Here is a 24,060-nt window from a genome sequence, read left to right on the forward strand (position 1 = left end):
AGGAAGTTGGACTTTCAGAGCTGTGCTAGCCAGTTATTATATCAAGTGAGATGTTCTCAGGCGGCAGCTTTTTACTGCCGTATACATCTCATGGCTGTGCCTATTAATGACAAAGCTTCCCAAGTGTGGTGGAGAGAGGAAGGTTGGCAGAGTAATGGGGTGTTTTGTAGTTATTTTGTAAAGCATGAACGTCTGCATTTGATTTCATTGATACCAGAGGATGCTTTGTTTCCAGCTTCCCTTGGTGATACGAGTGTTCTGTGTCTTTTGTTCTCTGCTTTACACCAGTTTTTTCAGTTTCAGTGCTTTTCCTCATGTTTTTAATGGTTTCTTTTATAGAATTCCAGAAAATCTATGACGCTCTTGATATAAAACTGATTGAAAGGGGCGAATCGTATTACCAAAGCATGATGAATGACGTTGTTAAATTATTTGAGGAAGAAGGTAAAAATAAGACTGGAATGGGGAATGCTGGGCCTAAATTAAAATTACTCTGAAATCTCTGACATAAGTTGTAGCTTTGTGAATCATCACTGTTTCAGAAGTTTAGATTTTTAAAGTCCAAATGTTACTCCTTGCTGGTATACTGAAATGTGCTGTTTTATTTTTTCAAAATTGACATTTTTAATTAAATAACAAAAATTGCTGTCCAGTTGTCAATGGAACTGAACACTTTGAAGTAATTATCACCCATGAAATTTTTCCTTTGATAAAGAGTATCATAAGGAGTCAGACAATAAATGCATACATTGATAGATAGCTGGGATTGATTTCAAGCAAACCTGGTCTATTCCTGTTAATTCAAAGCTGCTTAATTTAAGTGCACATAAGGAAAACCAAATTATCAGGCAAGTACTTTGAGTTACTGAGGAGTTTTGCATTAGTGAATTTTTGTCCAGTTTGTAATTTTCTTTGAATCTGGAGATGGTATTGCACCTAATAAATAAAAACAGAAAATGCCTGGAGAAACTGAACCGGTATGGCAGCATCTGTGGAGAGAGAAAGAAACTTAAAACTTCAAGCCCGGTATGACTGTTCAGAACATATTGGACTGGGAACGTTAACTGTTTATCTCTCCACTGATGCTGCCAGACTGACTGTTTATCCAGCGTTTTCTGTTTTTTAATTTCAGATCCCCAGCATCCACTGTATTTTTCTTTCATTTCAGCTAATGAACACTTTTCATGTTTCCTGTGAACTTCACAGGGGTGCTTTTGTTTCAGTGGGGCTCTATATTTTGCTGGAGTTCTTTTTTGCTCACAGCTACCTCCAGGCGGTGCAATCAATAAAGGTGAAATGTGATGAAATCCAGCCTGAAAGATAAGAGTAATGAACCATTGCATTGCAAGCTTATTAACTCTCTTACAATTGCTTGTGAAAATAATTATAACCAGTAGAGCTTTGTTTTGTATTGTCACCGTACAGATGGCTAAATCCAGGTTGCATCAATTATTCTGGCAGGTTTCGTAGAGCTTGACGAGGGCCGAAAGATTGTTTTTCCACACGGATGCTCGTTGCCCCTGACGATAGAAAAATCAGATGGAGGGTACACATATGACACGTCAGACTTAGCGGCTCTTCGACACAGGATTTTTGATGAGAAGGCTGACATGATTATCTATGTTGTGGATAACGGGCAGGTAGGTTTGATCCATGGATAGATACACTGCTGCTGCATTATTACTCGCATTGCAACTGCAAAGTGTTTTGAGGTTAATTTTGTCCACTCGTTTGGGATTCCAGCTTCACTCCCTCAAAAGTAAACCTGTGGATATTGACAATCAGTGACTGTATAAAAAATATATATTTGGCATGGCAAATGGAAACTGTATGCTCAATCCCAGTCGGTTCAGTCGTCATATTGTGTATCAGAAGTGGGAAATATTTAAGTTCTGTAATGGTGAAAAGCCTCACCTGTTGAGCGCAAAATTAATGTAAATTACTGGTGATTCAAGTAACTGAAGTATATTAAATCGTGTTTGTATGGGAGTGCTAAATTCTCATTTAAATTAGCAAGTAGCTTCTCCACAGCCGATGTTCAAATATCTACGCCGTCACTGTCATTCTGGTGTGTATTAAATTCGTCACCATCCTCCGCTTCTTTACAATGACATGCAAGCTGTGACCGTCCACTGAGGAATCATCACAGGCCCAATACGAGTGCAAACTGGGGTCCAGCTGCAGCATTGCACCAATCCTCTCCATTTTCCTCACTGCAACTGTCCACTCCGTCATCTTGAATCTCCTCATCAGGGTGGAGCTGATCAACAGGACTAGTGGGAAGCTGTTCAACTTCGATGCCTCCAGGCCAGAACCAAGTCCTTCCAACTTCTGTTATCAAGCTGCAGTACACAGACAATGTCTGTGTGCGCTCACGCTGAGGCTGAGCTACAAACCATTGTCGAGGTGCTTGAGAGAATGGGCCTCAGACTAAACATCCAGCAAACAAAGTTTCCCAAACCAACATGTTCCTGCCGCACAAAACTGCCCCCCAACCATCAAGATTTGCAATGAACCTCGGCAACATGCATCATTTCCCATACCTCAGGAGTCTCCTCTCAACGTGGCAGGCAGCAGTAATGAAATCCACATAAACACCAATGTGACAATGCAGTCTTCGGAGCCTGAGGAGCAGAGTATTTAAAGGTTGAGACCTCAAACTCAGCACCAGGCTCACGGTCTGCAGAGCAGCTACGGTTGCCGTCCTCCTGTATGCATCACAGACAATGTAAAGCAGATACCTTAAATATCTGGAGCGATATCACCAACGTTGCTCTACAAAGTCCACTGGCAGAATAGACATACCAATGACAGCATTCTCTCCCTTGCCAATATCCCCAGTATTAAGGCACTGGTCACCTTTGACCAGCTGAATAGGTGGGCCACATTATCCAATACAAGACTCCCGAAATAAGTGTTCTGTTCCAAGCTCTGCAATGGCAGGTGCTTATCAGGAGGGCTGAGGAAATGTGACAAGGACACTCTGAAAGCCTCCCTAAATAAATGCAACATCCCCACTCACATGGGAATGACTTTGAACTAGGACGTCCAAACTGGAGAAGAAGCATTCGCAAAGGCACCAGCTTCCTCAAACATCGCTGAGCAGAGCATTTGGAGGCCAAGTGCAAATAGTGGAAAGAAAGTGAAGAATCTAGATTGCTCCACCCACTTCATCAAGCACCACCTGCCCTGTGTGGCAGAGTCTGCAGCTCCAGGATTGGCCTATTCAGCCACGATGTGGAGATGCCGGCATTGGACTAGGGTAAACGCAGTAAGAAGTCTCACCGCACTAGGTTAAAGACCAACAGATTTATTTGGTAGGAAATTCCACTAGCTTTTGGAGTGCTTGCTGCTCCTTCGTCAGGTGAGTGAGAGTTCTACTCGCAAACAGGGCATATAAAGACACAAACTCAATTTACAAAATAATGGTTGGAATGCGATTCTTTACAGGTAATCAAATCTCAAAGTTACAGACAATGTGAGCAGAGAGAGCATTAAGCACCGTTAAAAAGATGTGTATTGTCTCCAGACAGGACAGTTAGTGAGATTTTGCAAGCCCAGGCAAGTCATGGGTGTTACAGATAGTGTGACATGAACCCAAGACCCCGGTTGAGGCCATCCTTGTGTGTGTGGAACTTGGCTATCGGTCACTGCTCAGCGACTCTGCGTTGTCATGTGTGGTGAAGGCTGCTTTGGAAAACGCTTACCTGAAGATCAGAGGCCGAATGCCCATGACAAGTGTTCCCCAACAAGAAAAGAATACTCTTGCCTGGTGATTGTTGAGTGGTGTTCATTCATCCGCTTTCGTAGTGTCTGCATGGTCTCCCCAATGTACCATCCCTCGGGACATCCTTTCCTGCTATGTATCAGGTAGACAATGTTGGCCGAGTTGCAAGAGTCTGTACTGTATACCTAGTAGATGGTGGTCCCACGTGAGATGATGGCATCCATGTCGATGATCTGGCACGTCTTGCAGAGGTTGCTTTGGCAGGGTTGTGTGGTGTCGTGGTCACTGTTCTCCTGAAGGCTGGGTAGATTGCTGCGGACAATAGTCTGAGGTTGTGCAGTTGTTTGAAGCAAGAAGTGGGGGTGTGGGGATGGCCTTGGCAAGATGTTCGTCTTCATCAGTGACATGTTGAAGGCTCTGGAGAAAATGTCATAGCTTCTCCACTCTGGGGAAGTACTGGATGACAAAGGCTACTCTGTCTGCTATCTCCCGTACTTGTCTTCTGAAGAGGTCGGTGCGGTTTTTCGCTGTAATGCGTCGGCACTGTTAATCGATGAGTTGAGTGCCATATCCTGTTTTTACGAGGGCATCTTTCAGCATCTGGAGGTGTCTATTGCGATCCTCCTCATCTGAACAGCTCCTGTGTTTACGGAGGGCTTGTCCATAGGGGATGGCTTCTTTAACATGTTTAGGGTGGAAACTGAAGATGTGGAGTATCATGAGGTTATCCGTGGGCTTGCAGTACAGTGAAGTGCTGAGGTGACCGTCCTTGATGGAGATGCGTGTGTCCAAAAATGCAACTGATTCCGGAGAGCCACCACAGAGCACCCCCTCCCCCTCGGAGTGGAAGCAAGTCACCCTTGACCCTAAGCATCAGGTGGTTGCCAGAAATTATCATTCCATCAGTGTTTTTGTAAATTGCTTGTATTCCCATGTTATGATTCTAATCATGTTTTATCTTCCACCCCAGAGTGTCCATTTCCAGACGGTCTTTGCTGCAGCCCAGATGATTGGCTGGTATGACCCCAAAAAGATCAGAGTGGAGCATACTGGATTTGGTGTGGTGTTAGGTGAAGATAAGTAAGTGTTCTTAATAATTCTTGTTGCTTGGTTTGCTGGCACATAATGATCCTTTGCATACTGAATTATGATTCTCCTCCAAAAACCTTGTACAGTACTTGCAATTTTTAAAGTGGTTTGGAGCTTCTGAAACAGCAGTGTGATAGGATCACATACCTCCTTTCACCTCCCAGAACCTCATATTCTTCTGAAGCAAGGAGTGATGGTCTGCTCTACTTGGTGTAATGATCCGACATGGAAAATGTGTTTAGCCCCTTTCAACCCAGGGCCCACAGACTGCAATTCAAAATAAATTGACTATCACTTATGAAATATAATTCAGAAGCCCAGACTAGTGCAGAAAAGAACAATCTTTCGACAATTGAGTTACATTGATGAGAACTTGAATGTTACCTCTAGTGAATAGTGGAGCTAGAAGCCACACACAAGCATGATTGCAAAAATGTAACTGTTTTATCTATCCAATAATAGCCTGCAACATTTCTGGGTTTCCATAAATTTCTGGGAGCTCGAAAGATTAATATGTATTTTGAGCAATAAAGTAAGACCATGTGAAAATCTTTTTGATATATCAGCATTTTATTTTGGCATTTGTTCACAGAAAAAAGTTCAAAACAAGATCAGGTGAAACTGTGCGATTGGCTGACCTACTGGAAGAAGGTCTGAAAAGATCAATGGACAAGCTGTTGACGAAGGAACGAGAGAAGGTAATTAATTTCAGTCAAACTTTGTTACTCATGCTTCTTTTGTAAGGTTACGTGAAACTAAAAGAAAATATGTGGCAGCTGGTGTGAGATTTATATATTCATACGAACATATAAATTAGGAGCAGGATATTTGGATCCTCGAGCCTATTCCACCATTCAATAAGATTATGGCTGATCTGATTGCAGCCTCAACTTAATATTCCTGACTACCACTGATATCTTTTGTTAGTTAAAAATCTATCTACTTCTACCGTAAATATGTTGGTAACCCTTTCTCCTCTGCGCTCTCGGGAAGAGAGTTCCAAAGGTGAATGACCCTCTGAGAGAAAGTATTTCTCCTTGTCATGGAGGTAGTGAGATTCTTTGTTCAGTGTTTTTAAGTAAACATAGGGAGGGTTACTACAAACCATATTTGAGTCTTTTGTTGACACTCTTCAGATTGTGGCAGCTTTGGAAGATGTCATAAGACTCTTCAAAGGTGCCTCAGAAAAAAATTGATGCTGAGCTAGAGGTGGATATTGGGGTGTTTGCTTAAAGATTTTAAGGTGTTGAGCTCAGAGGTTTAAAGAAGGAATTCCATGGCTTAGGGTCTAAACAGCTGATCTAATGGTCGGGTGAAAAGTGTTGGGGCTATGGCGCTCAAATGCGGAGGAGGTTACAGCGATGGGGAAAGGCAAGACCATGAAGGGTGCTTTTTTTTAAATGTCAACAGAAACTATATGAAAATAATCAAGTCTGTCAACATTAATGGAAAGATGTCAAGTTAATATATCAGATACTTCAGAACTGGAAAAAATGTAAAACTGAATAGCAGCTAAAAAGGAATTCAACAAATGGGAGGGAACAGAGAAAATGGGAGAGGTGGGGAGGGGAAGTGGAATACATACAGATATGACACTTGCGTGACCAGTAAACTTTTAAAAAGAAACCGAAGGTGATTAAATGACTGAATTGGTGTTAAGAACCATAAAATAAATTAAGGATATTTGCTAGGCAGAGAATGAGTGAATAGGGTGTCAGAGGTTGTCAGGCAGGTCTGAAATGGAAATGGTACGGTCTGGCAAAGTGGAAGTGAATGTAGACTGGTTTGACTTGCTATTGTCTTCTCCAGCTCCTGTATCATGTTGCAACCTGCCTTCCCTTCCATTCTGGGCTGAATCGCCTTCCATACGGTCAATTTCTGTGAACTTTGGTAATTGTTGTGGATTGATGTTGGGGATCACAAAAGTTCAGTGTCACCGATACTTTATTTGATCACCATCTTGTCACATTAGTTGTAGCTGTTGTTGAAAATGTTTTTGTTTTTACCTTCCTGTTACAGGTTTTGACACCTGACGAGCTGAACGCAGCAAAAGAAGCCGTTGCATACGGCTGTATCAAATATGCTGACCTCTCTCATAATAGGACAAATGACTATATCTTCTCCTTCGACAAAATGTTGGATGACAGGGGAAATACTGCGGCCTATTTGCTGTACGCCTTCACTAGGATCAGGTGAGACACCTGTGAGGAAATGTTACTCTTTATGGGATGTGGTTGTACTTTTGAGCATACTGGTGGTCTAGGTGCACGGTAGCACAGTCACTGGCACTGCAGTCTCACAGCGCTAGGGAACCAGGTTCAATTCCCGGCTTGGGTCACTGCCTGTGTAGAGTTTGCATGTTCTCCCCGTGTCTGTGTGGGTTTCCCCTGGGTGCTTCGGTTTCCTCCCACATTCTGAAAGACGTGCTGGTTAGGTGCATTGACCTGAACAAGTGCCGGGGAGTTTCACAGTAACTTCATTGCAGTGTAAGCCTTTTTTTGTGACAAATACATAAACTTTGTCAGTGAGCAACTCAGATTAGCAGTTTGTCTTAGTTGGTTATGCTGCAGCAATGGTATAACATGCACCGGTGTCCATGTTAGAGGAGTATGTTGCATTGTCAGGAGCCCCCATATCAAAATGCTTTCTGAGAAGAATCCAAATCCTTGCAATTTGCTCTGAAAAATAACACATTGCCATTTCACAACTCTTCAGCCATTGTAAGCAAAGATTAGCGTGTGGCATAAAGGCACCAAAACATGCAGAAACCTTGTCTTATTTAACAAATGGAGAGATTGTGACGACCTGTTTGTAAGCTACATCTTAAAACATTTGTCGTTTTCTGCCTCTTTAAAGCTGAAATACAATGGGTGGGCTGAAGGGCCTATTCCTGTGCTGTATTGTTCTATCATTTGAAGCTTCAGTGTCTAGTTTGTGCCACTAGAGGTTCTCAGCAAGCTGTAGGAAATCATTGGTTTGTAGTGTGATGAAGGATTGCTGTGATGCAATTTTGAAAGTTTTTTTTTATTCCCTTCGCTTCCCATTCCTAATTGCTTTTGAAGATTGCCATGCTCGTGAGCCACATGTAGATCAGACAGGTAAAGATGTCCATTTCCTTTCCTAAAGGACTTTAGAACCAACTAGGTTTTTATGACAATCAGTAGTTTCATGGTCGCCATTACTTATATTCCCAATTTATCAACTGAGTTCAAATTCCATCATTACCTATGTCCTCAAAGCATTCGCCAGGATCTCTGGATTACTAATCCATCAACATTACCATTACACCACTGAGTCTGCTGAGAATTATAACAACTTTTCAGGCATAATATGTCTGACTTTTTCCCACTTTAATCTGTGGTAATAATACCTTTTTTATTTCTGCCTTCTTACCTATAACATTTTAAAAAAAAGTAAAAGATGTCTTTTATTCACGTTACAAGCAGAAAATATAGTGAGAGCCCATGGATGTTTTATTCATTTGAACATATTTTCAACACATCTTATTATCTATCTGACCAAGTGTGAGAACGGCGAGCTGTTACAAAATTGACATCAGGGAGAAAGCTTTCCGTTAGCTAGGTTATAAATAATGCCAAGGAAGATGGCTGTGTTTGATGTAAGCTGATCATTTTGACTCCTGGACATGGTTGTAGGAGTTCATCTGGGCAATGTCCATGACCTAATTATCTTGAGCGACTCCATCAATGACTTTCCCTCCATCATAAGGACAGAAGTCGGTATGTTGATGGTAATTGCACAGTGTTCAGTCCTACTGCTATCTCCTCAGATAATGAAGCAGTTCATGCCTGCTTGCAGCAACTCCTGGATAACATGGGGTGGCACAGTGGTTAGCACAGCTGCCTCACAGCGCCAGGGACCTGGGTTTGATTCCCGGCTTGGGTCACTGTGTGGAGTTTGCACATTCTCCCGTGGCTGCATGGGTTTCCACCGGGCACTTCAGTTTCCTCCCACAGTCTGAAAGACATGCTGGTTAGGTGCACTGACTTGAACAGGTGCCGTAGTGTGATGACTAAGGAAATTTCATGGTAACTGCATTGCAGTGTTAATGTAAGCCTTACTTGTGACTAATAAATAAACTTAATAACTCTAGGACTATAAAATGGCAAGTGTCAAGCAAAGTGCCATCTCAAACAAGAAAGAGTTTAGTCACCTTCCTTTTGACTTTCAGCAGCATTACCAATATCAAATATCGACCTTCAACATCCTGCAGCTCATCATTGGTCAGAAATCTAACAGGACCAGCCATTGTACGATAAAATCTTTGTTCCCCAGCATGGTTGGTGAACAGGTGGTATAGTTTAACCAAAAATGCTAGTTAACAGTGAATTACATTACTCCAGTCACAGGACAAGGTGTTGTCTTTGAGGGGTTAAGGGAAACAGCAAGGCATCACAGTAGAGACACCGTGGCCTTCAAGCGTATCTTTTCAAAAAAATCGAGCCGTCACTTTTTGCATGGTGTGTCTTTGTTCAGGCGCAATAACCAAAACTAACCCAATAATTAACCATTTCCATTTAAAGCCTAAGAACAATAATTGCAGATTTACAATCTGCTGCTGTTTTTAAAGAATGCGTTGGAAGTGACCAGCTTTCAAAAAGACTTCAGCTGTCAGAAGTTCCGGTTACCAGAGAGTTGCGGTTGATAATGCCTGACAGTGCGCTATTTACTGTACCATCGTTCCTTTATTGTTGGTGAATCAGAACCCTGAAACTCCATGTAATGGCATAATGGGAGTATCTGCACTTAACGGACCACAGTGGTTCAAGAAGGTGGTCCACCACAACCTTCAAAAGGCCAATTAGAGCATGGCCAGTAACACCCAATTCCCATCAACGAATAAAAACTGTAAATGTGACATGTTGTGCTGCTGCAATACTGGAGTTCTGTCACTAGAGGTCCCTCTATTCATCTATGGAAATCTGTTTCCAATACTATTCAGCTCACTGGCTCTTCACTGTGTAGCCAAAAACTAATCAGTTCTGTATCTACCGTTTCAAATATTTATCCAGTTTTGCCTTAAAAGATGTCATGCTCTCTTTCTCAACTCCATGACAGAGCATTCCATGCTCCATCAGCCTCTGATGAAAGATCGCAGACCTGAAGCATTAACTGCTGGACTAGCTGAATATTTCCAACATTTTCTGTTTTTATTTCAATCTCCCTAAACCCTATGTTATTACTTTGGTCACAATTTTTAATTGACTCTTCATAAACACCCAGAGAACACAGTTTTACCCTGTTAGGCCTTGCTATCGAATCCCTTCAGCCTTTTAAAACCCTCTGTTAGATCTCATCTCTGCTTCAGTAGTAGTAGTAGTTCTGGTATCAACTTTATCCCAGCAAGCTGTAGGAATTGGATTCTGGCGTTTCATAACATTAACAACTCAAATTTGACTCGCAAGTTCAGTCATAGAATGTCAATCAAGATGTATGTTTGTGTCTTTCTCCCTTCATGCTTTTACTACCTGTGTTTGGTGGACCTCATGGGTGATACTGAAATATAGATGATGCAGATCTTCAGTGCACAGAGGAGAAATTATGTTTGAGAATTGAACTTATTGCACTCTCGGGGTGGAAAGGAGTTGACTTGTGTTTGATTAGATGTGTAGCTACTTTCTTGAATAGACTGTCAGGAGAAGAGGAGCCAGTGAACAACTGTTTATGGAGAGCCTTTGATAGATCATCCATCTTCTGTATTCTTGGTGGAGCAATTGTATCAAAAACCACAAACGCTTTCTTGGAATGTCCTCTTAATAGTGCTCACACTGAGATCTGAATCCATCCCAGACTTTCACCATGGTGCAGTCTTTCCTTTATTAAATCCTACATGGAAAGTGTTTAGAAAGCACAGAATCCCAACAGTGCAGAAGGCCATTCAGCCCTTTGAGCCTGCACTGGCAACGATCCCATCCAGGCCCTATCCCCATAACCCCATTTACCCTGCTAATCTCCCTGACACTAAGGGTCAACTTAGCATGACCAATAAACCTCACGTGCAAGTCTTTGGACTGTGGGAGGAAACCCACACAGACATGGGGAGAGTGTGCAAACCGTACACAGTGACCCAAGGCTGGAATTGAACTTGGGTCCCTGGCGCTGTGCTAACCACTGTGCCACCCTGAATGTGACATTGATGGTGAAGTGCATCCCTGAAAGAAAGCTGTTGGGTTTCTTAGTATGCAGTGGATTAATTATGACAAACTGCAGTTGCGATCTCGATTTAAAATGTGGCATCCTTTGCAGATCCATAAGTCGACTTGCCAACATCGATGATTCAACCCTGCAGAAAGCAGCTGCAGAAACAGCCATCCTGCTAAGTCATGAGAAGGAATGGAAGTTGGGTAAATGCATTTTGCGATTCCCAGAAATCATAAACAAGATCCTGGATGACCTGTATCTGCATACCCTCTGCGATTACCTCTTTGAACTGGCCACTACCTTCACAGAATTCTATGACAACTGTTACTGTGTGGAGAAGGATAGGCAGACAGGTGAGTCAAACTGCATTTCTGCACATTGCATTGTTGTTTGTCGTCAGCTATTGTTTAAAAAATATTGTCAGAGAACAACTGTAGTGACTGTAAGCAAAATGCCTTCCAAATGGTATTGGTAACAGTTTCATGTGGTCCGGATGGCTCAAAGATCTTCACAGCTAATTAATTATTTTTTGAAAGTTAGTCTTAATGTAGGTAAATATGTACAGCAGGGTCTGACAAATAACAATGAGATAAATGACGACAATTTTTTTGATGATGAAGGTTGAGTGAGAAAAATCAATTCACACGCAGGAAAACGCGACTCTGTCTGCCTAAACAGAAAAATGGGGCTTTTCTTTAGTGTTACATCGGAAAGTCTGTCCTCACTTCAGGATTTGAGCACAATCTGGCTTAAAAACGAACATTGTCAACTGAGCTACAATGACGAGATACAATGTCTTTCTTCAAGTTGAGTGAGAATTCTTTGTATTTTGCACAGTGGTACGATGGGTTATTTTAGACAACATGCTTCTTCAGTGTAGAATTCAATATGAAAGCTAAACTAAGAATGATAGCTATGGTCGAATAGTACCTGTTTATAAATCAGATGCTGCTCAATCTTAACTTAAGTTTGAGGTTGGTAGCAGTTGCAATTTCAGAGAGATATACGTGGGACTCTCAAAAGATGGCCAAAATTGGACCGTTTAAAGGAAAACCCTTTACTTCGCCTGGATCTGCAGTTTGTTCCCATTTCTTATGGGGAAATCCAAAGCTTCACATGCTGCTGTTCTTTCAGAACATAACAATATTGGTTTGCTGGACAGATATTGCACTTTAATTCAGTTGTACTTTTCTGAATTTGGAAGCTACAGTGTTTTACTCTGTATTTTTGGTAGTTTTTGCTGGAAAGGTATTCTGAAAGTTGAAACGTTCACAATGGAGTCTTTTTTTTTAAAAAGGTCTTGTTAAAGGGGCTATTGAGATTGCAGCTGTAGCTATGACAAAAATCATGACTCAAGTAAAATTATTTGCAAAGCTAAATATAACAATAAGTTAATCTAAGTTTAACAAAATTAAATACCTAAAAGCAAAAATGTGAGGCTAAGCATATATTGTGAGGCTATATTGTGGTGCTCCCCTTTTCTTAACTGTAGGTATTTGATTTCTTGTTTGTGGTTGCCAACTTTTAATTTGTCTCCATTTTACTGCAGGTGAAGTTGTCAAAGTGAACATGTGGCGGATGCTGCTGTGTGATGCTACTGCTGCTGTCATGGCGAAGAGTTTTTCGATCCTGGGACTCAAACCTGTTCAGAGGATGTGATTTGGTGCTTTGCTATAACTATCACTATGAACATTTTGATGCTGTTTATGTATCTTAAATAAAAACCTAAAGTAAAGAACATCTGTTCATTGTTAGTATGCAGAGGGGGTAGACCTTGATATTTGCTGAAAGGAACCAGACATGAAAAGTTCCAGAGCACACCATATGCTCCTTATAAAAGTGGTAGTGATGAATGCGCTGCAATATTCCACCCATTTTACACCTCTGTAAAACTGCACCAGTCTTTAACAAATACATGCTCCAGAGCTCTTGTAAAAGTTGGTAGCCCTTCTTGGATGTTGCAGAGGGAGTGTAACAGGAAGGGTAACACAACTATTTCCTGGCAAGTACATCTGTATCAGCCATTTTTCACAGGGAATAGAACATGGGGATACCAGCACTTGCAAGTTCCCCTCCTGACTTGGAACTCTGTGGGTGTACCTACACCACATGGACTGCAGCAGTTTTAAAAAAAACAGCTCACCAGCACCTTCAAGGGTGATTTAGGATGTACCTGTCATTGGTAAGACTCAGTATTTACTGCCCATCTCAAGAATGAAAATAGGGATATTGTACAGAGTAATGTATTTGCCGATAGTTTTAAAACTGTCAAAATTCCATTAACTTACCCTGGTTCCCAGCGCTGAAATACAAGCTTGTGCTTTAGTTGATGGGAGTTGAAAACAGACTGGTTACTCCAACTGAATCAAACAGTACAACCGAACATGAGGAATAAAATAAATTACTATAGCAATGTGGTGCTTGTAATTTATTTTTAAAATGACAGGCGCAAGAGGCAATGTAGCACGGTGGGCTACATTTCACGTTACAAGGGAAACAAGACAAATGCAGTTGCTTCTGTCATTATATATTTAATAAGTAGGATAATCAATTGATGGGAGTTTAAGATGCAGTAAATATATTTACATAATGAAAGTACAAAATGTATAGATGCACATAAATAGATAAAAATGTAATTTGATTTCCTTAATCTTGGCATTAAGTAATATCAGAAAAGGTTCACTTAACATAAATATCTGCAGTTAATTCTTTTTGGCAATCCAGCATCTTGAAAGACAGGCCTTATAACCAAGGTTCAGCAGCTGCGTAGAAAAATCAAAGTGGTCGACAGCTCAGTATCCTTAAACTTGCCATCGAGTAATATGTTGTACGTCTTAAGTAAAACAATATAAGATGTAGAAAAGGTTAAACTTGTTATAAGGAATATGAATTGAATCACAATTGATGATTCAATTAGTTTACACTTGGACCTACTGGACATTCTGTGCAACTGATTTTCCCCCTTTCTAATCTTTTTCCCAGTCACCATAAAGAAAGCTGACAGGCCATAAATTATTTCAAACTCATCATTCGTTTGTCGTAGTTTTGGACAGGAGCAAGGAACAATTTTGGGGGTGGGGGGTAACTTTAATTTGGTAAACAGGCACTGGCTGATCTAATTACAATTGTCCCAGATGTGTCTTTTATACTATTGATCAGTAAACAGTGAACAAGGTCATCACAATTGGGTAGATAAAAGATCAACTGTTTGTTTGACTGTGATATCTTGCCTGAATATTGAAACTCTAATTGGAAATTTACATAAAATAGGAGAGGAAGAAGTACATCCTCCCCTCACTTGGACTGTGTTGCCAAGTGACCAGTGTGGTTACTTTAGCTGGTACAAAGCAAAGCAAGTCATTCAGTTGCAGAATAAGAACAGACAAAAGACCTCCAAAGATCAACAGTTATACAATTTAAAAACTTAAAACAGCTGTGCTGGAAACTCCATGAAGAATGTCAAATGTTGTGTGAAATTTTAATTCAGCCCATTAACTTCCTCATCATAAATGAAAGTAATCTTCCCCCAGTTTACTCCAAAACTGGTTTCTTCTTGATAAACTCTTGGTTCATCAACTTCCATTATTTATTTCATTTCCTGTTATTCAATACCATTTGAGCCAAGTGTAAAATATTATGCCATGAATATGAAGCAAGACAGTGTGGTCTGTTCCTTTTGGCCATTCTTCCAAATGCAATTTGCTAAGAACCTGCCTCAAATAACTGCAAGACCAAAGTTAGTTCTGCAAACAGAATACCGTGGATGCTGTGAATACGCACAGAGCTTGGCAGACGTTGGAGAGAGAAAAAGAGTGAACATTTCAGGTGTTTGAAGAAAAGGTGATGACTGGGATTTTATGCCACACTCCCACTCCCTTACCCTCCAGTTAAAAGATCAGGAAGAGCAATTTAACTGTAGGAGCAGTGATAATTAAGTTGCTGGAATTAAACAGCAAATGGGTGGTGACCACTGCTAGTACTATTAGCAGTCCTGCTGTCCCTGAACTTACCCTCCAATAGAAGAGACCAGGTATCAGTAAAGTGGGTTGGTCTGGGTACAGAAGTGGTGGAGGTAGGTAGAGGGTGTGATGAAAGGGTTTCCCATTGCCCACCAACCACCTGCACAGCTAAAGCTGGGTAAAATACAAGCAGTGGTGGCCATCCAACACCCTGTTCCTTGTCCCCATTTTCCCCCAAACCCCATAAAACTTAAGGTGATTAGATGACAGAAAGGATCCCCCCTTCCCTTTATACACATTCTAGTGAGTTTGAAAGTCTCTCCCACTAACTCTTTCTCTCTCCACAGATGTTGCTAGACCTGTTGTACATTCCAGTATTTTCTGTTTTCTTTAAAAAGAGTTCGTGCAGTTTTTCTTTGTCCCTGATTACTGAGGTCTCAATTCCCATGGGAAAAGGTTTAGTTCATACATTGTTTTGTAAAATAAAAGGGCTCTGCATCCATTACTGATTTGACATTAGTTAGTGAAAAATGGGAAATGTTAATGGTTACGATCATCTGCCCCTTCACTTATTACCATCTCGCCATCTTGAATGAAAGAAGGATTTACATCATTTAATAGCGACAGAGTTATGGCAACCAGGGGACAATGTTACAGTTAGTGTTAATCTCTTCTAATGAGGAGGCACATAGTTAGATTATAAATTGAGGAAAATCATTTTGTAAGTAAATGCAGAGAAGTTTACAATTGCACCTTGTATTTTGTTGATCTGCAATGCTGGGATTAAAAACAAATTCTAAGCCGACACATCACAGGCAGCCTTGGTTAAAAACATGAGTACGGATCTTAGAAAAAGTTAAAAACACCTTTGTGGGCACTTTGTTACAGATGTCTCACTTTCCTATTGCTGAGATGTTGATGAACCCTATGACTTGCTGTCGTCTCCCATTGCAATAATCACCTGTATGTGGTTGGGGGTGGGGGCAGCGGGCAGCTTGTTAATGGGATGTTACTTTGGGCCAGGAGCTAAAGTGCCCGCAAAAATGTGCAGCAAACATGCTTATAAATGGGAAATGCAACTTGTCGCTGTTTGACCAGATTCAATCAATCAGAATTTAGATTCAAATATTCATGATCAGCATATTCCAATGTTGGTTAGTACTTCTGAGAAACCAATGCTGTGCCACCTTCTTCCCCCTGCCCCTACTCCACTTCCATCAAATTATTAGAGGAGTGAATTTGCTTTGGGTGATTTTCCCCCACCCCACTATCCCCTAAGCCCCCCACACGTTCTGTCATCATCGCTGCAGTTGCTGGCTTGCACTCCCAGTTGCTGATGAATTGCACTTAGAAAGACATCATTCTGACCAACCCATCATTATACAATTAAACTGCATGACTGTTTCAAATTTTTGTTTCGCGTAATTCATCATCGGATGCTGTGAAGGAGTCTCTAATCTTGAGGAGTTCAGCAGCACAGCGATAGCCAAATACTCTGTTGTACCATTCGGGAGTTCGACCTCTGCAAGAAACCAGAGCGACAGAATAAATGAGCGTTTGAAATTTTGTATTCTGGTTCATATTGTAATTTCCAGTTGCTCCACAACAACAAAAATTTCTCTAACACTTGTAATTAAACATCCCAGAGTTTCAAGATATGATGATAACAAGCCTTACAGTTAGAAAGCTACAAATTATTGTTTGTCGATCCATTTTTAAAGGGACGATCTGAGAAGTCTACAGTATTGAGAGGGGCATGAACAGAGTGGATAGAAGCTTTTTCCCAGGGTGGAGAGTCGATTATTTGGGGGTATAAGTTTAAGGTGCAAGGGACAAGGTTTAAAGGCAAGTTTTTTTTTTACAAGAGGGTGGTAGGTGCCTGGAACTCACTGCCTGGGGAGGTAGTGGAAGCAGAAAGAGTGATTTTAAAGGGATGTCTTGACAAACATGAATAGGATGGGAATAGATCCCTGGAAGGGTAGGGGGTTTTAGTTCACATGGGCAGCATGGTCAGTGCAGGATCGAAGGGCTGTTCCTGTGCTTTAATTTTCTTTGTTCCTTGTTCTCTATTTATAAAATTGGGAGAAGGTGCAGGGAGACCAACATAATATTCATAGAAGCAAGCTATAGGCTTCTAGATGTTATCTTTGATTGCAGCATATATGTTGATCTTTGAAGCCTCCAGAAACCTTCCAACAGGATAGATCTGCGAAGATGGCGTGGCATGGCTTTCGTTACTAGTCACGTAATAGAATATGACGTTACACTAGAACCATAGACAAAAATGCTGGTTAGACCACAGCTTGACTATTACATACAGTTCCCCCCACATTACAGGAAAGGCGTAATTGCAATGCAGCTGCAGAAGAGGTTTATGCAGATGTAGCCAGGACTGAAAAATGGACTGAGGAAAGATTGTTTTTCTTGGAACAAAACAGAGGCAGCTGACTTAATGGAGGTGCAATATACTAACTGATGACTATATGGAATAAATAGGAATGGCCCAATTACCTTAGCAGAAGGATCATAGATTTACAGTAAACATTAGAGAGATTAGAGGGGAGATGAGGAAATTTTTTTTCACCCAGATGGTTTTCAGGACGTGGAACTCAGTGCTTGAAGAGGCAACAACTCTCATCTATTTGGACGACTATCTAAACTAGAAGACTGTGGACCAAGTGCGGGAAGGTGAGATTAGACATGGCTTTCCAAATGGCCTCCTTGTGTGGTAAATTTTCTATGCTTTCCTGTCTTACCATGAGCAACACGTTAAAATTGATGGACTATAAATACCATTAACAATAATTCTAGTAAAATCTTTACACCCTCAGGATCTCACTCATCGGCACCCAGATTAACTCTGCCTGAACGCTTCCCATTTACCTTGTGTCTATTCGACAGATATGAGAGAGCTTGGATTTTTGTTCTCCAGTTGGTTCAATGAGATACTGAGACGTGATCACATTTGCTTGGACTCCAAGTAAACGAACTTTGGCATCAACAAAAGTGGCACCTAGCACACAAATTCCTGCTTGCGAGTCGATCTGCCAAACCCTGGAATAAAATTAAACCAGTTAAAGTTTCATTTATACCTGCCACAGCACATCAGAAACTCACCTGCACTCAAGAGTTTTCTACACAACTGCACAATTTAATTTATCTCCATTTTTGCTCATTTACATAACATTTGATTAGGCTCAGGCCAGCAGCACAATATATAAATACTCAATTTTATTTATACATTGCTTTGTGAAATAGCAGCTGCTAATAAATATCAGACCAGTGAACGTGGTAGACTTTTACTTCACTCAGATAATGGTACCACATGTAGAAAGGGTTATTTGAATAATTGGACATCAACAGAATAATACTGAGTTTGAATTAGGGATACGGCTGCTCAAAACAAAAGGAGTGGGTCATTCTGGAATCTGTTAGGAATTCTCACAGATGGTATTCTTGGCCTCCTCCTGATCCTATTTCTCATATTTTTAAAATGTTTCCTTCATTTTATGCCCATTCCTGTCTTACACACCCTTTTCCCCTGAATCATAATTTGGCAAATACATTTGTGCTGTTCTTATTAGTTCATAATTTTAAAAAAATTTAATCTATCTGTACTATATGATGGTTTAGTCACGGGCAGTAGGATTGATGGTGATCTAATGAGCCAAGATGGAACATCAATAAAATTTCGAAATAGCAAAGGCATGAATAATGAAAACCCTGGCCAACCTTCCATTTACAACCTCCGTAAATATGAGGATTGTTCAAAACCTTGCTGATTGTGTCCTAACTTGCAGCAAGTCCATATTTCATTCATCGTTCTTCAGCTCACTGACATGGTTAAGTAACACCTCAATTGTAAGACTATCATCCATATTTACAAATCCCTTCATGGCCTCACCCCTCACTATCTCTAATCTTCTCCAGTCCCACAGTCCTCCACTAACTGACCTCAATCATTCCCAATTTTAATTGCTCCAGGTTTGCCGGCCATGCCTTCAGCTGCCCAAGGCCCTAAATTCTGGAATTCAATCCCTAAAGCTCTCTGCCTCACTGCTTTGCTTTCCTCCTTCGTGAGGTTCCTCAAAACTTACTTCTTTGATCAAGCATTTGTGGGTCAATGTCACATTTTGGTTGATATTGCTATTTAGAACACGATTGCCTCCTGTGTCCCCAAAGTTTATCCACCACCTTCGTGGCAAAGCAGGATAAGCATGTTAGAATATTCTCCACTTGCCTGGATGAGTATGGCTGCAACACTCGAGATGTGCAACCACCATCCAGAAAAAAAAGTCAACTCATATGGCATCCCATCCAGCAGCCTAGAAACTTTCACCTCCTCCATCACCAGCACACAATGACAGCAGTCTGTACTCCAAACAAAATGTGTTGCAGCAGCTCAGCAAGCTTCCTTTAACATCACCTTCTTAAACGTGACCTCTAACAGCTAGAAGGAAAAGGGCACCAAATGCTTGGGAACACCATCACTTGCAAGGTCCCCTTCCAGTCTCACACCATCCTGACCTGGAACTACAGCACCATTCTTTCACCATCAATGGATCAAAATGCTGGAACTCCCTTTCCGAACAGCACTGTGGGTGTATCTGCATCAGCTGGATTGCAGCCATTCAAGAAAGCAGCTCGTCACCACCTTCTGAAAGGGCAGGTAGGGATGGGGTAACAAATGCCAGCCTAACCAGCGATCCCCACGTCACGAGAGAATAGTCTTAAAAATGTTAAAGGCATTATATAAATCTAAGTTGCTGTTGAAATACATCTCAAGAAGTACTGTGTAATATCATCTCAACATTGTATATCAATCCAAAACTTAATGCCAATAATTTTACATATTTCTTGTCCTAGCACGGAATCCAGATGGTTCCATGAATAGTATCGCCCGCTATCCCTTTTACACAGATGCTCCCCGGTGACTCAGCTGTTGCAGATGCAGTGGTCGGTCAGAAGACCATAGGCTTGCTTCAGTTTATTTATTAGGGGGGGATCTAATAGAGGTATATAAGATTATGAAGGGTATAGATAGAGTAAACAGAGGTAAGCTATTTCCTATGATAGAGACACGTAGGACAAGGGGGCATGGACTTAACGTGAGGGGGGGAGAGGTACAACACAGATATTAGAGGGAGGTTTTTCACACAGAGGGTAGTGGGGGTATGGAATGCTCTGCCAAGTAAGGTGATGGAGGCAAACACGCTAGAGTCCTTTAAGAGTAACTTAGACAGGCACATGACTGAGTTGGAGATGGGTGGATATAGGAGAACCTTTTAAATAAGGGTCATTAGCATTGGGGCGTCCCTGGTAATGTAAATGGGTATAGTATGATAATAATGTTTTTTCTCTTTTCATTCACAGGTTTTAAGTCGGTCCACCTCGTGTCCAACGAGGGGCATACACACGATGGGTCGTACTGGGGCTGCTCTTGGTTGTTCGAGATTGGCCTAGTGCTTCATGTCGTTAGTGTGTGCCTAAACTGGACAAGATACTGGGCAAGACGACAGCTCAGTGACTATCGCTGATTGCTGTGCAGACACATGGATTTGGGCCGGTGTCTGTGGGAGTTTGCGCATTCTCCCCGCGCTTGCGTGGGTTTTCTCCGGGTGCTCCGGTTTCCTCCCACACCCCAAAGATGTGCTGTTAGGCTGATTGGCAGGAATAAATTGTCCCTAAATCAGTTTCCCTCAATCTGGATGGCCATAAAACATTAGACAGGGGTCGTGGGTAGAGAGGTGGACTGGTGGTGTTGAGGTGGCGGCGCGGGCTCGTTGGGCCCGTTTCCCGGGCTGATTTTGTTCTTTATTAGTGTCACAAGTAGGCTTACATTAACACTAATGAAGTTACTGTGAAAATCCCCCCAGTTGCCACATTCTGGCACCTGTTCAGGTGCACTGAGGGAGAATTTAGCATGGCCAATGCACCTAACAAGCACACCTTTCAGACTGTTGGCCAGGGTGAGGGGACCAAAGCACCTGGAGGAAACTCATGTAGACACAGGGAGACGGTGCAGACTCCACACAGACAGTGACCCAAGCCAGGGATCAAACCTGGCTCCCTGGCACTGTGAGGTAACAGTGCTAACCTCTGCCATCGTGCTACCATAGCAAGTTCTGCAGATCTTTTTGTGCTGTTAAGAACTAATTGCTCAAATTCTGTGGAATCACCATCAATCCTACTGCGCGTGACTAAATCGTCATATAGAGATAGATTAAAATAGAGTCAAAGGAAGGTGAAGAAAGAGAAAATTACTGCTTTCACAGTGAACAATTTTACAAATCAGGCTTTTCATAACAACACTGACAAAGTCTGAGCAAAGGATTCTGTCTCTAAGGAAATTACTAAAATGTAGGTTTCAAAAATAGGCGCATATACAAATTGAAATTAAATCCTTGTTGCTTACCTCAAAACTGTATAGTCTCTGGCTGGGTGTGGGAATGTACTGCTGATGGTGTAATGATATATCTCAGCCTCATCATCTAGAGTCTCAATGACTTTTGAGTGAAGGAGGTCTTCTTCCCAAAGGTGATGTTCCCGAAGCAAATGGTTCAGAATCTCCTCTGGTGGCTTTTCCAGTTCCGTGGATACTTTCCACAGCCGCAAGGGATGATTGTCGTCAACCTGAAAGATCAACAAAAGTTAGTCATTCTAACTTGAAGTCCATCAATATCAATCATCCTTAAATTTGTAATGCTGGTGCACGGCTGATCTTACCAAAAAAATTCAAAGTGCTGAACAAGTGTGAAAACAAGAGAGAGAACATAAGAACTAAAAAATAGGAGCAGAAGTAGACCATCTAGCCCTTCTAGCCTGCCCCGCCATTCAATAAGATCATGGCTGATCTGAAGTGGATCAGTTCCACTTTCCTGCTCTCTCCCCATAACCCTTAATTCCCCTGTCTATCTAAAACCTATCTACCCGTGACTTAAATATATTTAGCGAGGTAGCCTCCACCACTTCAACGGGCAGAGAATTCCAGAGATTCACCACCCTTTGAGTGAAGAAGTTCCTCCTCAACTCTGATCTAAACTGCTGCCCCCCCCCAACCCCCCCACTTATCTTGAGGCTGTGCTCTCTAGTCCTAGAGAGAGAATCGCGCCCATTCTTTCAGGTGACAAAAAGTGATTCTCATCAGTAGGGAGTGGGTGGAGTTTACTGATGCCGGGAAGCTGGCTGCTGAATGCTAGAGGGCACCACTGCACACACACACCCCTGATCTCTCAATGCACTAAGTCAAGTGTACATAGTGCACTGGGTGATTGTCATTCCCCACACATCACCTACCCCACCAATCACCCAGTGGGCACTACCAGGGTCCCAGGCTGACACTGCCTCTGACCACCTTGAGGGCCTCAATGGCCTCCAGTCCCACTGGCGAAGTCATTATGTCTGGTCCCAGTTTCTAGGGACCATACGCGATCCTCGCCAGCGAGGGCCTAAACCGGTGAGGTTAAGGTAAGTGAGCCTGGACAATTCCATTTCGGACTCACTAATAAAAGAAAATTTAAATATTATAATCAGCCTCATGCGCTTCCGGGTTGGTAAGATCACGAAGCGAGAAACCGCACGTGAACCCAGTTTTTTTACCTTTTTCACGATTTTACCGGCTCACCCTGCAGATCGGCCGGCACAATGTGCCGACAAGATCGTCCCCAGTATCTTTTGGCTCTGCTCACGAAACTAACTACTCATATTTGGCACTTGTACCCTTAGCCCCATTTTCTGTAATTCCCTTGCAAAAACCACCACCATCACCCTATACCATTCTCATCCTTTAACATCCTCTTTAAAACCTATCGCTTTAAAAGTAAAATTTATTTAGTATTACACGTAGGCTTACATTATCACTGCAATGAAGTTACTGTGAATATCCCCTAGTCGCCACACACTCTGGCACCTGCTCGGGTACACTGAGGGAGAGTCTAGCATGGTCAATGTACCTAACCAGCATGCCTTTCAGACTGTGGGAGAAAACCGGAGCACCCGGAGGAAACCCATGCAGACAAGGATATTTTGGCCTTGGAGGGAGTGCAGAGGAGGTTTACTAGGCTGATACCGGAGTTGAGGGGGTTGAGCTATGAGGAGAGGCTGAATAAACTAGGCTTGTACTCGTTAGAGTTTAGAAGAATGAGGGGAGATCTCATTGAGACGTATAAGATGATGAATGGGATGGATAGGATAGAGGTGGAGAGACTCTTCCCGCTCAAAAAAGACAGTAGGACTAGGGGGCACAGCCTCAAGATAAAGGGGGGGCGGTTTAGAACGGAGTTGAGGAGGAACTTCTTCACTCAAAGGGTGGTGAATATCTGGAATTCTCTGCCCGTTGAAGTGGTGGAGGCTGCCTCGCTAAATATTTTTAAGAAGCGGGTTGATGGGTTTTTGATAAGAGAGGGGATTAAGGGTTATGGGGAGAGGGCGGGAAAGTGGAACTGAGCCACGACAGATCAGCCATGATCTTATTGAATGGCGGGGCAGGCTCGAAGGGCCAGATGGCCTACTCCTGCTCCTATTTCTTATGTTCTTATGGGGAGAACTTGCAGACTCCAAACAGAGTGACCCGAGGCCGGAATCGAACTCTGGTCCCTGGTGCTAACGAGGCAGCAGTGCTAACCACTGTCCTGCCCTTTGGAATGAAGAAATTTCCCCTCAGCTCAATCCTAAATGGCTGACTCCTGATCTGAGACCATGACCCCCTAGTTCTAGACTCTCCAAGCAAGGGATGCATTTCTCCGGCATCTACTTTGCCAAGTCCTTTAACATTTTAATTAAATACAATTAAGGAGGTACCATATTGATAGACATTGGTCACCTTTTTGTACGCGACTTCTGCATGTTCTACACTGGAGCAGCTGATCCAACCTTTGTATTTCTCTTTTGCCTCCTTCAGTAGGCTCTGCAAGGAGTTCCGGAGCACAGCTCTGACATTAAAATACCACTCCAAAGTAGTTAGACCATCATCACAATCCAGCTGGAAATCCTGATTGATGGATAAGCTTTGGCACTGCTCCACCCATTGCTCAGGAACCTGGAAGAAAGCAAACAATTGTCATTGCCTCAATTACGTTGTCAAAAGGTAAATTAGCAGCAGCAGCAAGGAGTTCAATGACAGGA

The 24,060-nt window shown here is 42.1% G+C and overlaps 2 protein-coding genes across 3 annotated transcripts in view; one reads left to right on the plus strand and one right to left on the minus strand.

The window, feature by feature from the left end:
• The window catches only part of rars1 (arginyl-tRNA synthetase 1), a 40,636-nt gene extending 27,239 nt beyond the window's left edge, over positions 1-13,397 (plus strand). Inside the window, exons 9-15 of the mRNA XM_080201359.1 lie at positions 340-444; positions 1,462-1,640; positions 4,698-4,807; positions 5,409-5,514; positions 6,836-7,008; positions 11,084-11,331; positions 12,528-13,397. Coding sequence (XP_080057485.1) covers positions 340-444; positions 1,462-1,640; positions 4,698-4,807; positions 5,409-5,514; positions 6,836-7,008; positions 11,084-11,331; positions 12,528-12,637 — 1,031 coding nt within the window. The 3' untranslated portion in view covers positions 12,638-13,397. The remainder of the gene's footprint in view (positions 1-339; positions 445-1,461; positions 1,641-4,697; positions 4,808-5,408; positions 5,515-6,835; positions 7,009-11,083; positions 11,332-12,527) is intronic.
• A 2,832-nt stretch (positions 13,398-16,229) lies between these two features.
• LOC145351752 (rho GTPase-activating protein 7) overlaps positions 16,230-24,060 on the minus strand; it is a 147,309-nt gene continuing 139,478 nt past the window's right edge. For both annotated transcript variants that reach the window (XM_080201360.1, XM_080201361.1), the window contains exons 11-14: positions 23,759-23,974; positions 21,353-21,570; positions 17,821-17,991; positions 16,230-16,459 (exon numbers count right to left, since the gene is read on the minus strand). In XM_080201360.1, coding sequence (XP_080057486.1) covers positions 16,342-16,459; positions 17,821-17,991; positions 21,353-21,570; positions 23,759-23,974 — 723 coding nt within the window. In that variant the 3' untranslated portion in view covers positions 16,230-16,341. The remainder of the gene's footprint in view (positions 16,460-17,820; positions 17,992-21,352; positions 21,571-23,758; positions 23,975-24,060) is intronic.

The sequence above is a fragment of the Carcharhinus amblyrhynchos genome, chromosome 13, assembly GCF_965287045.1.
Source record: "Carcharhinus amblyrhynchos chromosome 13, sCarAmb.v2.hapA, whole genome shotgun sequence".
Classification (NCBI taxonomy): Eukaryota; Metazoa; Chordata; class Chondrichthyes; order Carcharhiniformes; family Carcharhinidae; genus Carcharhinus; species Carcharhinus amblyrhynchos.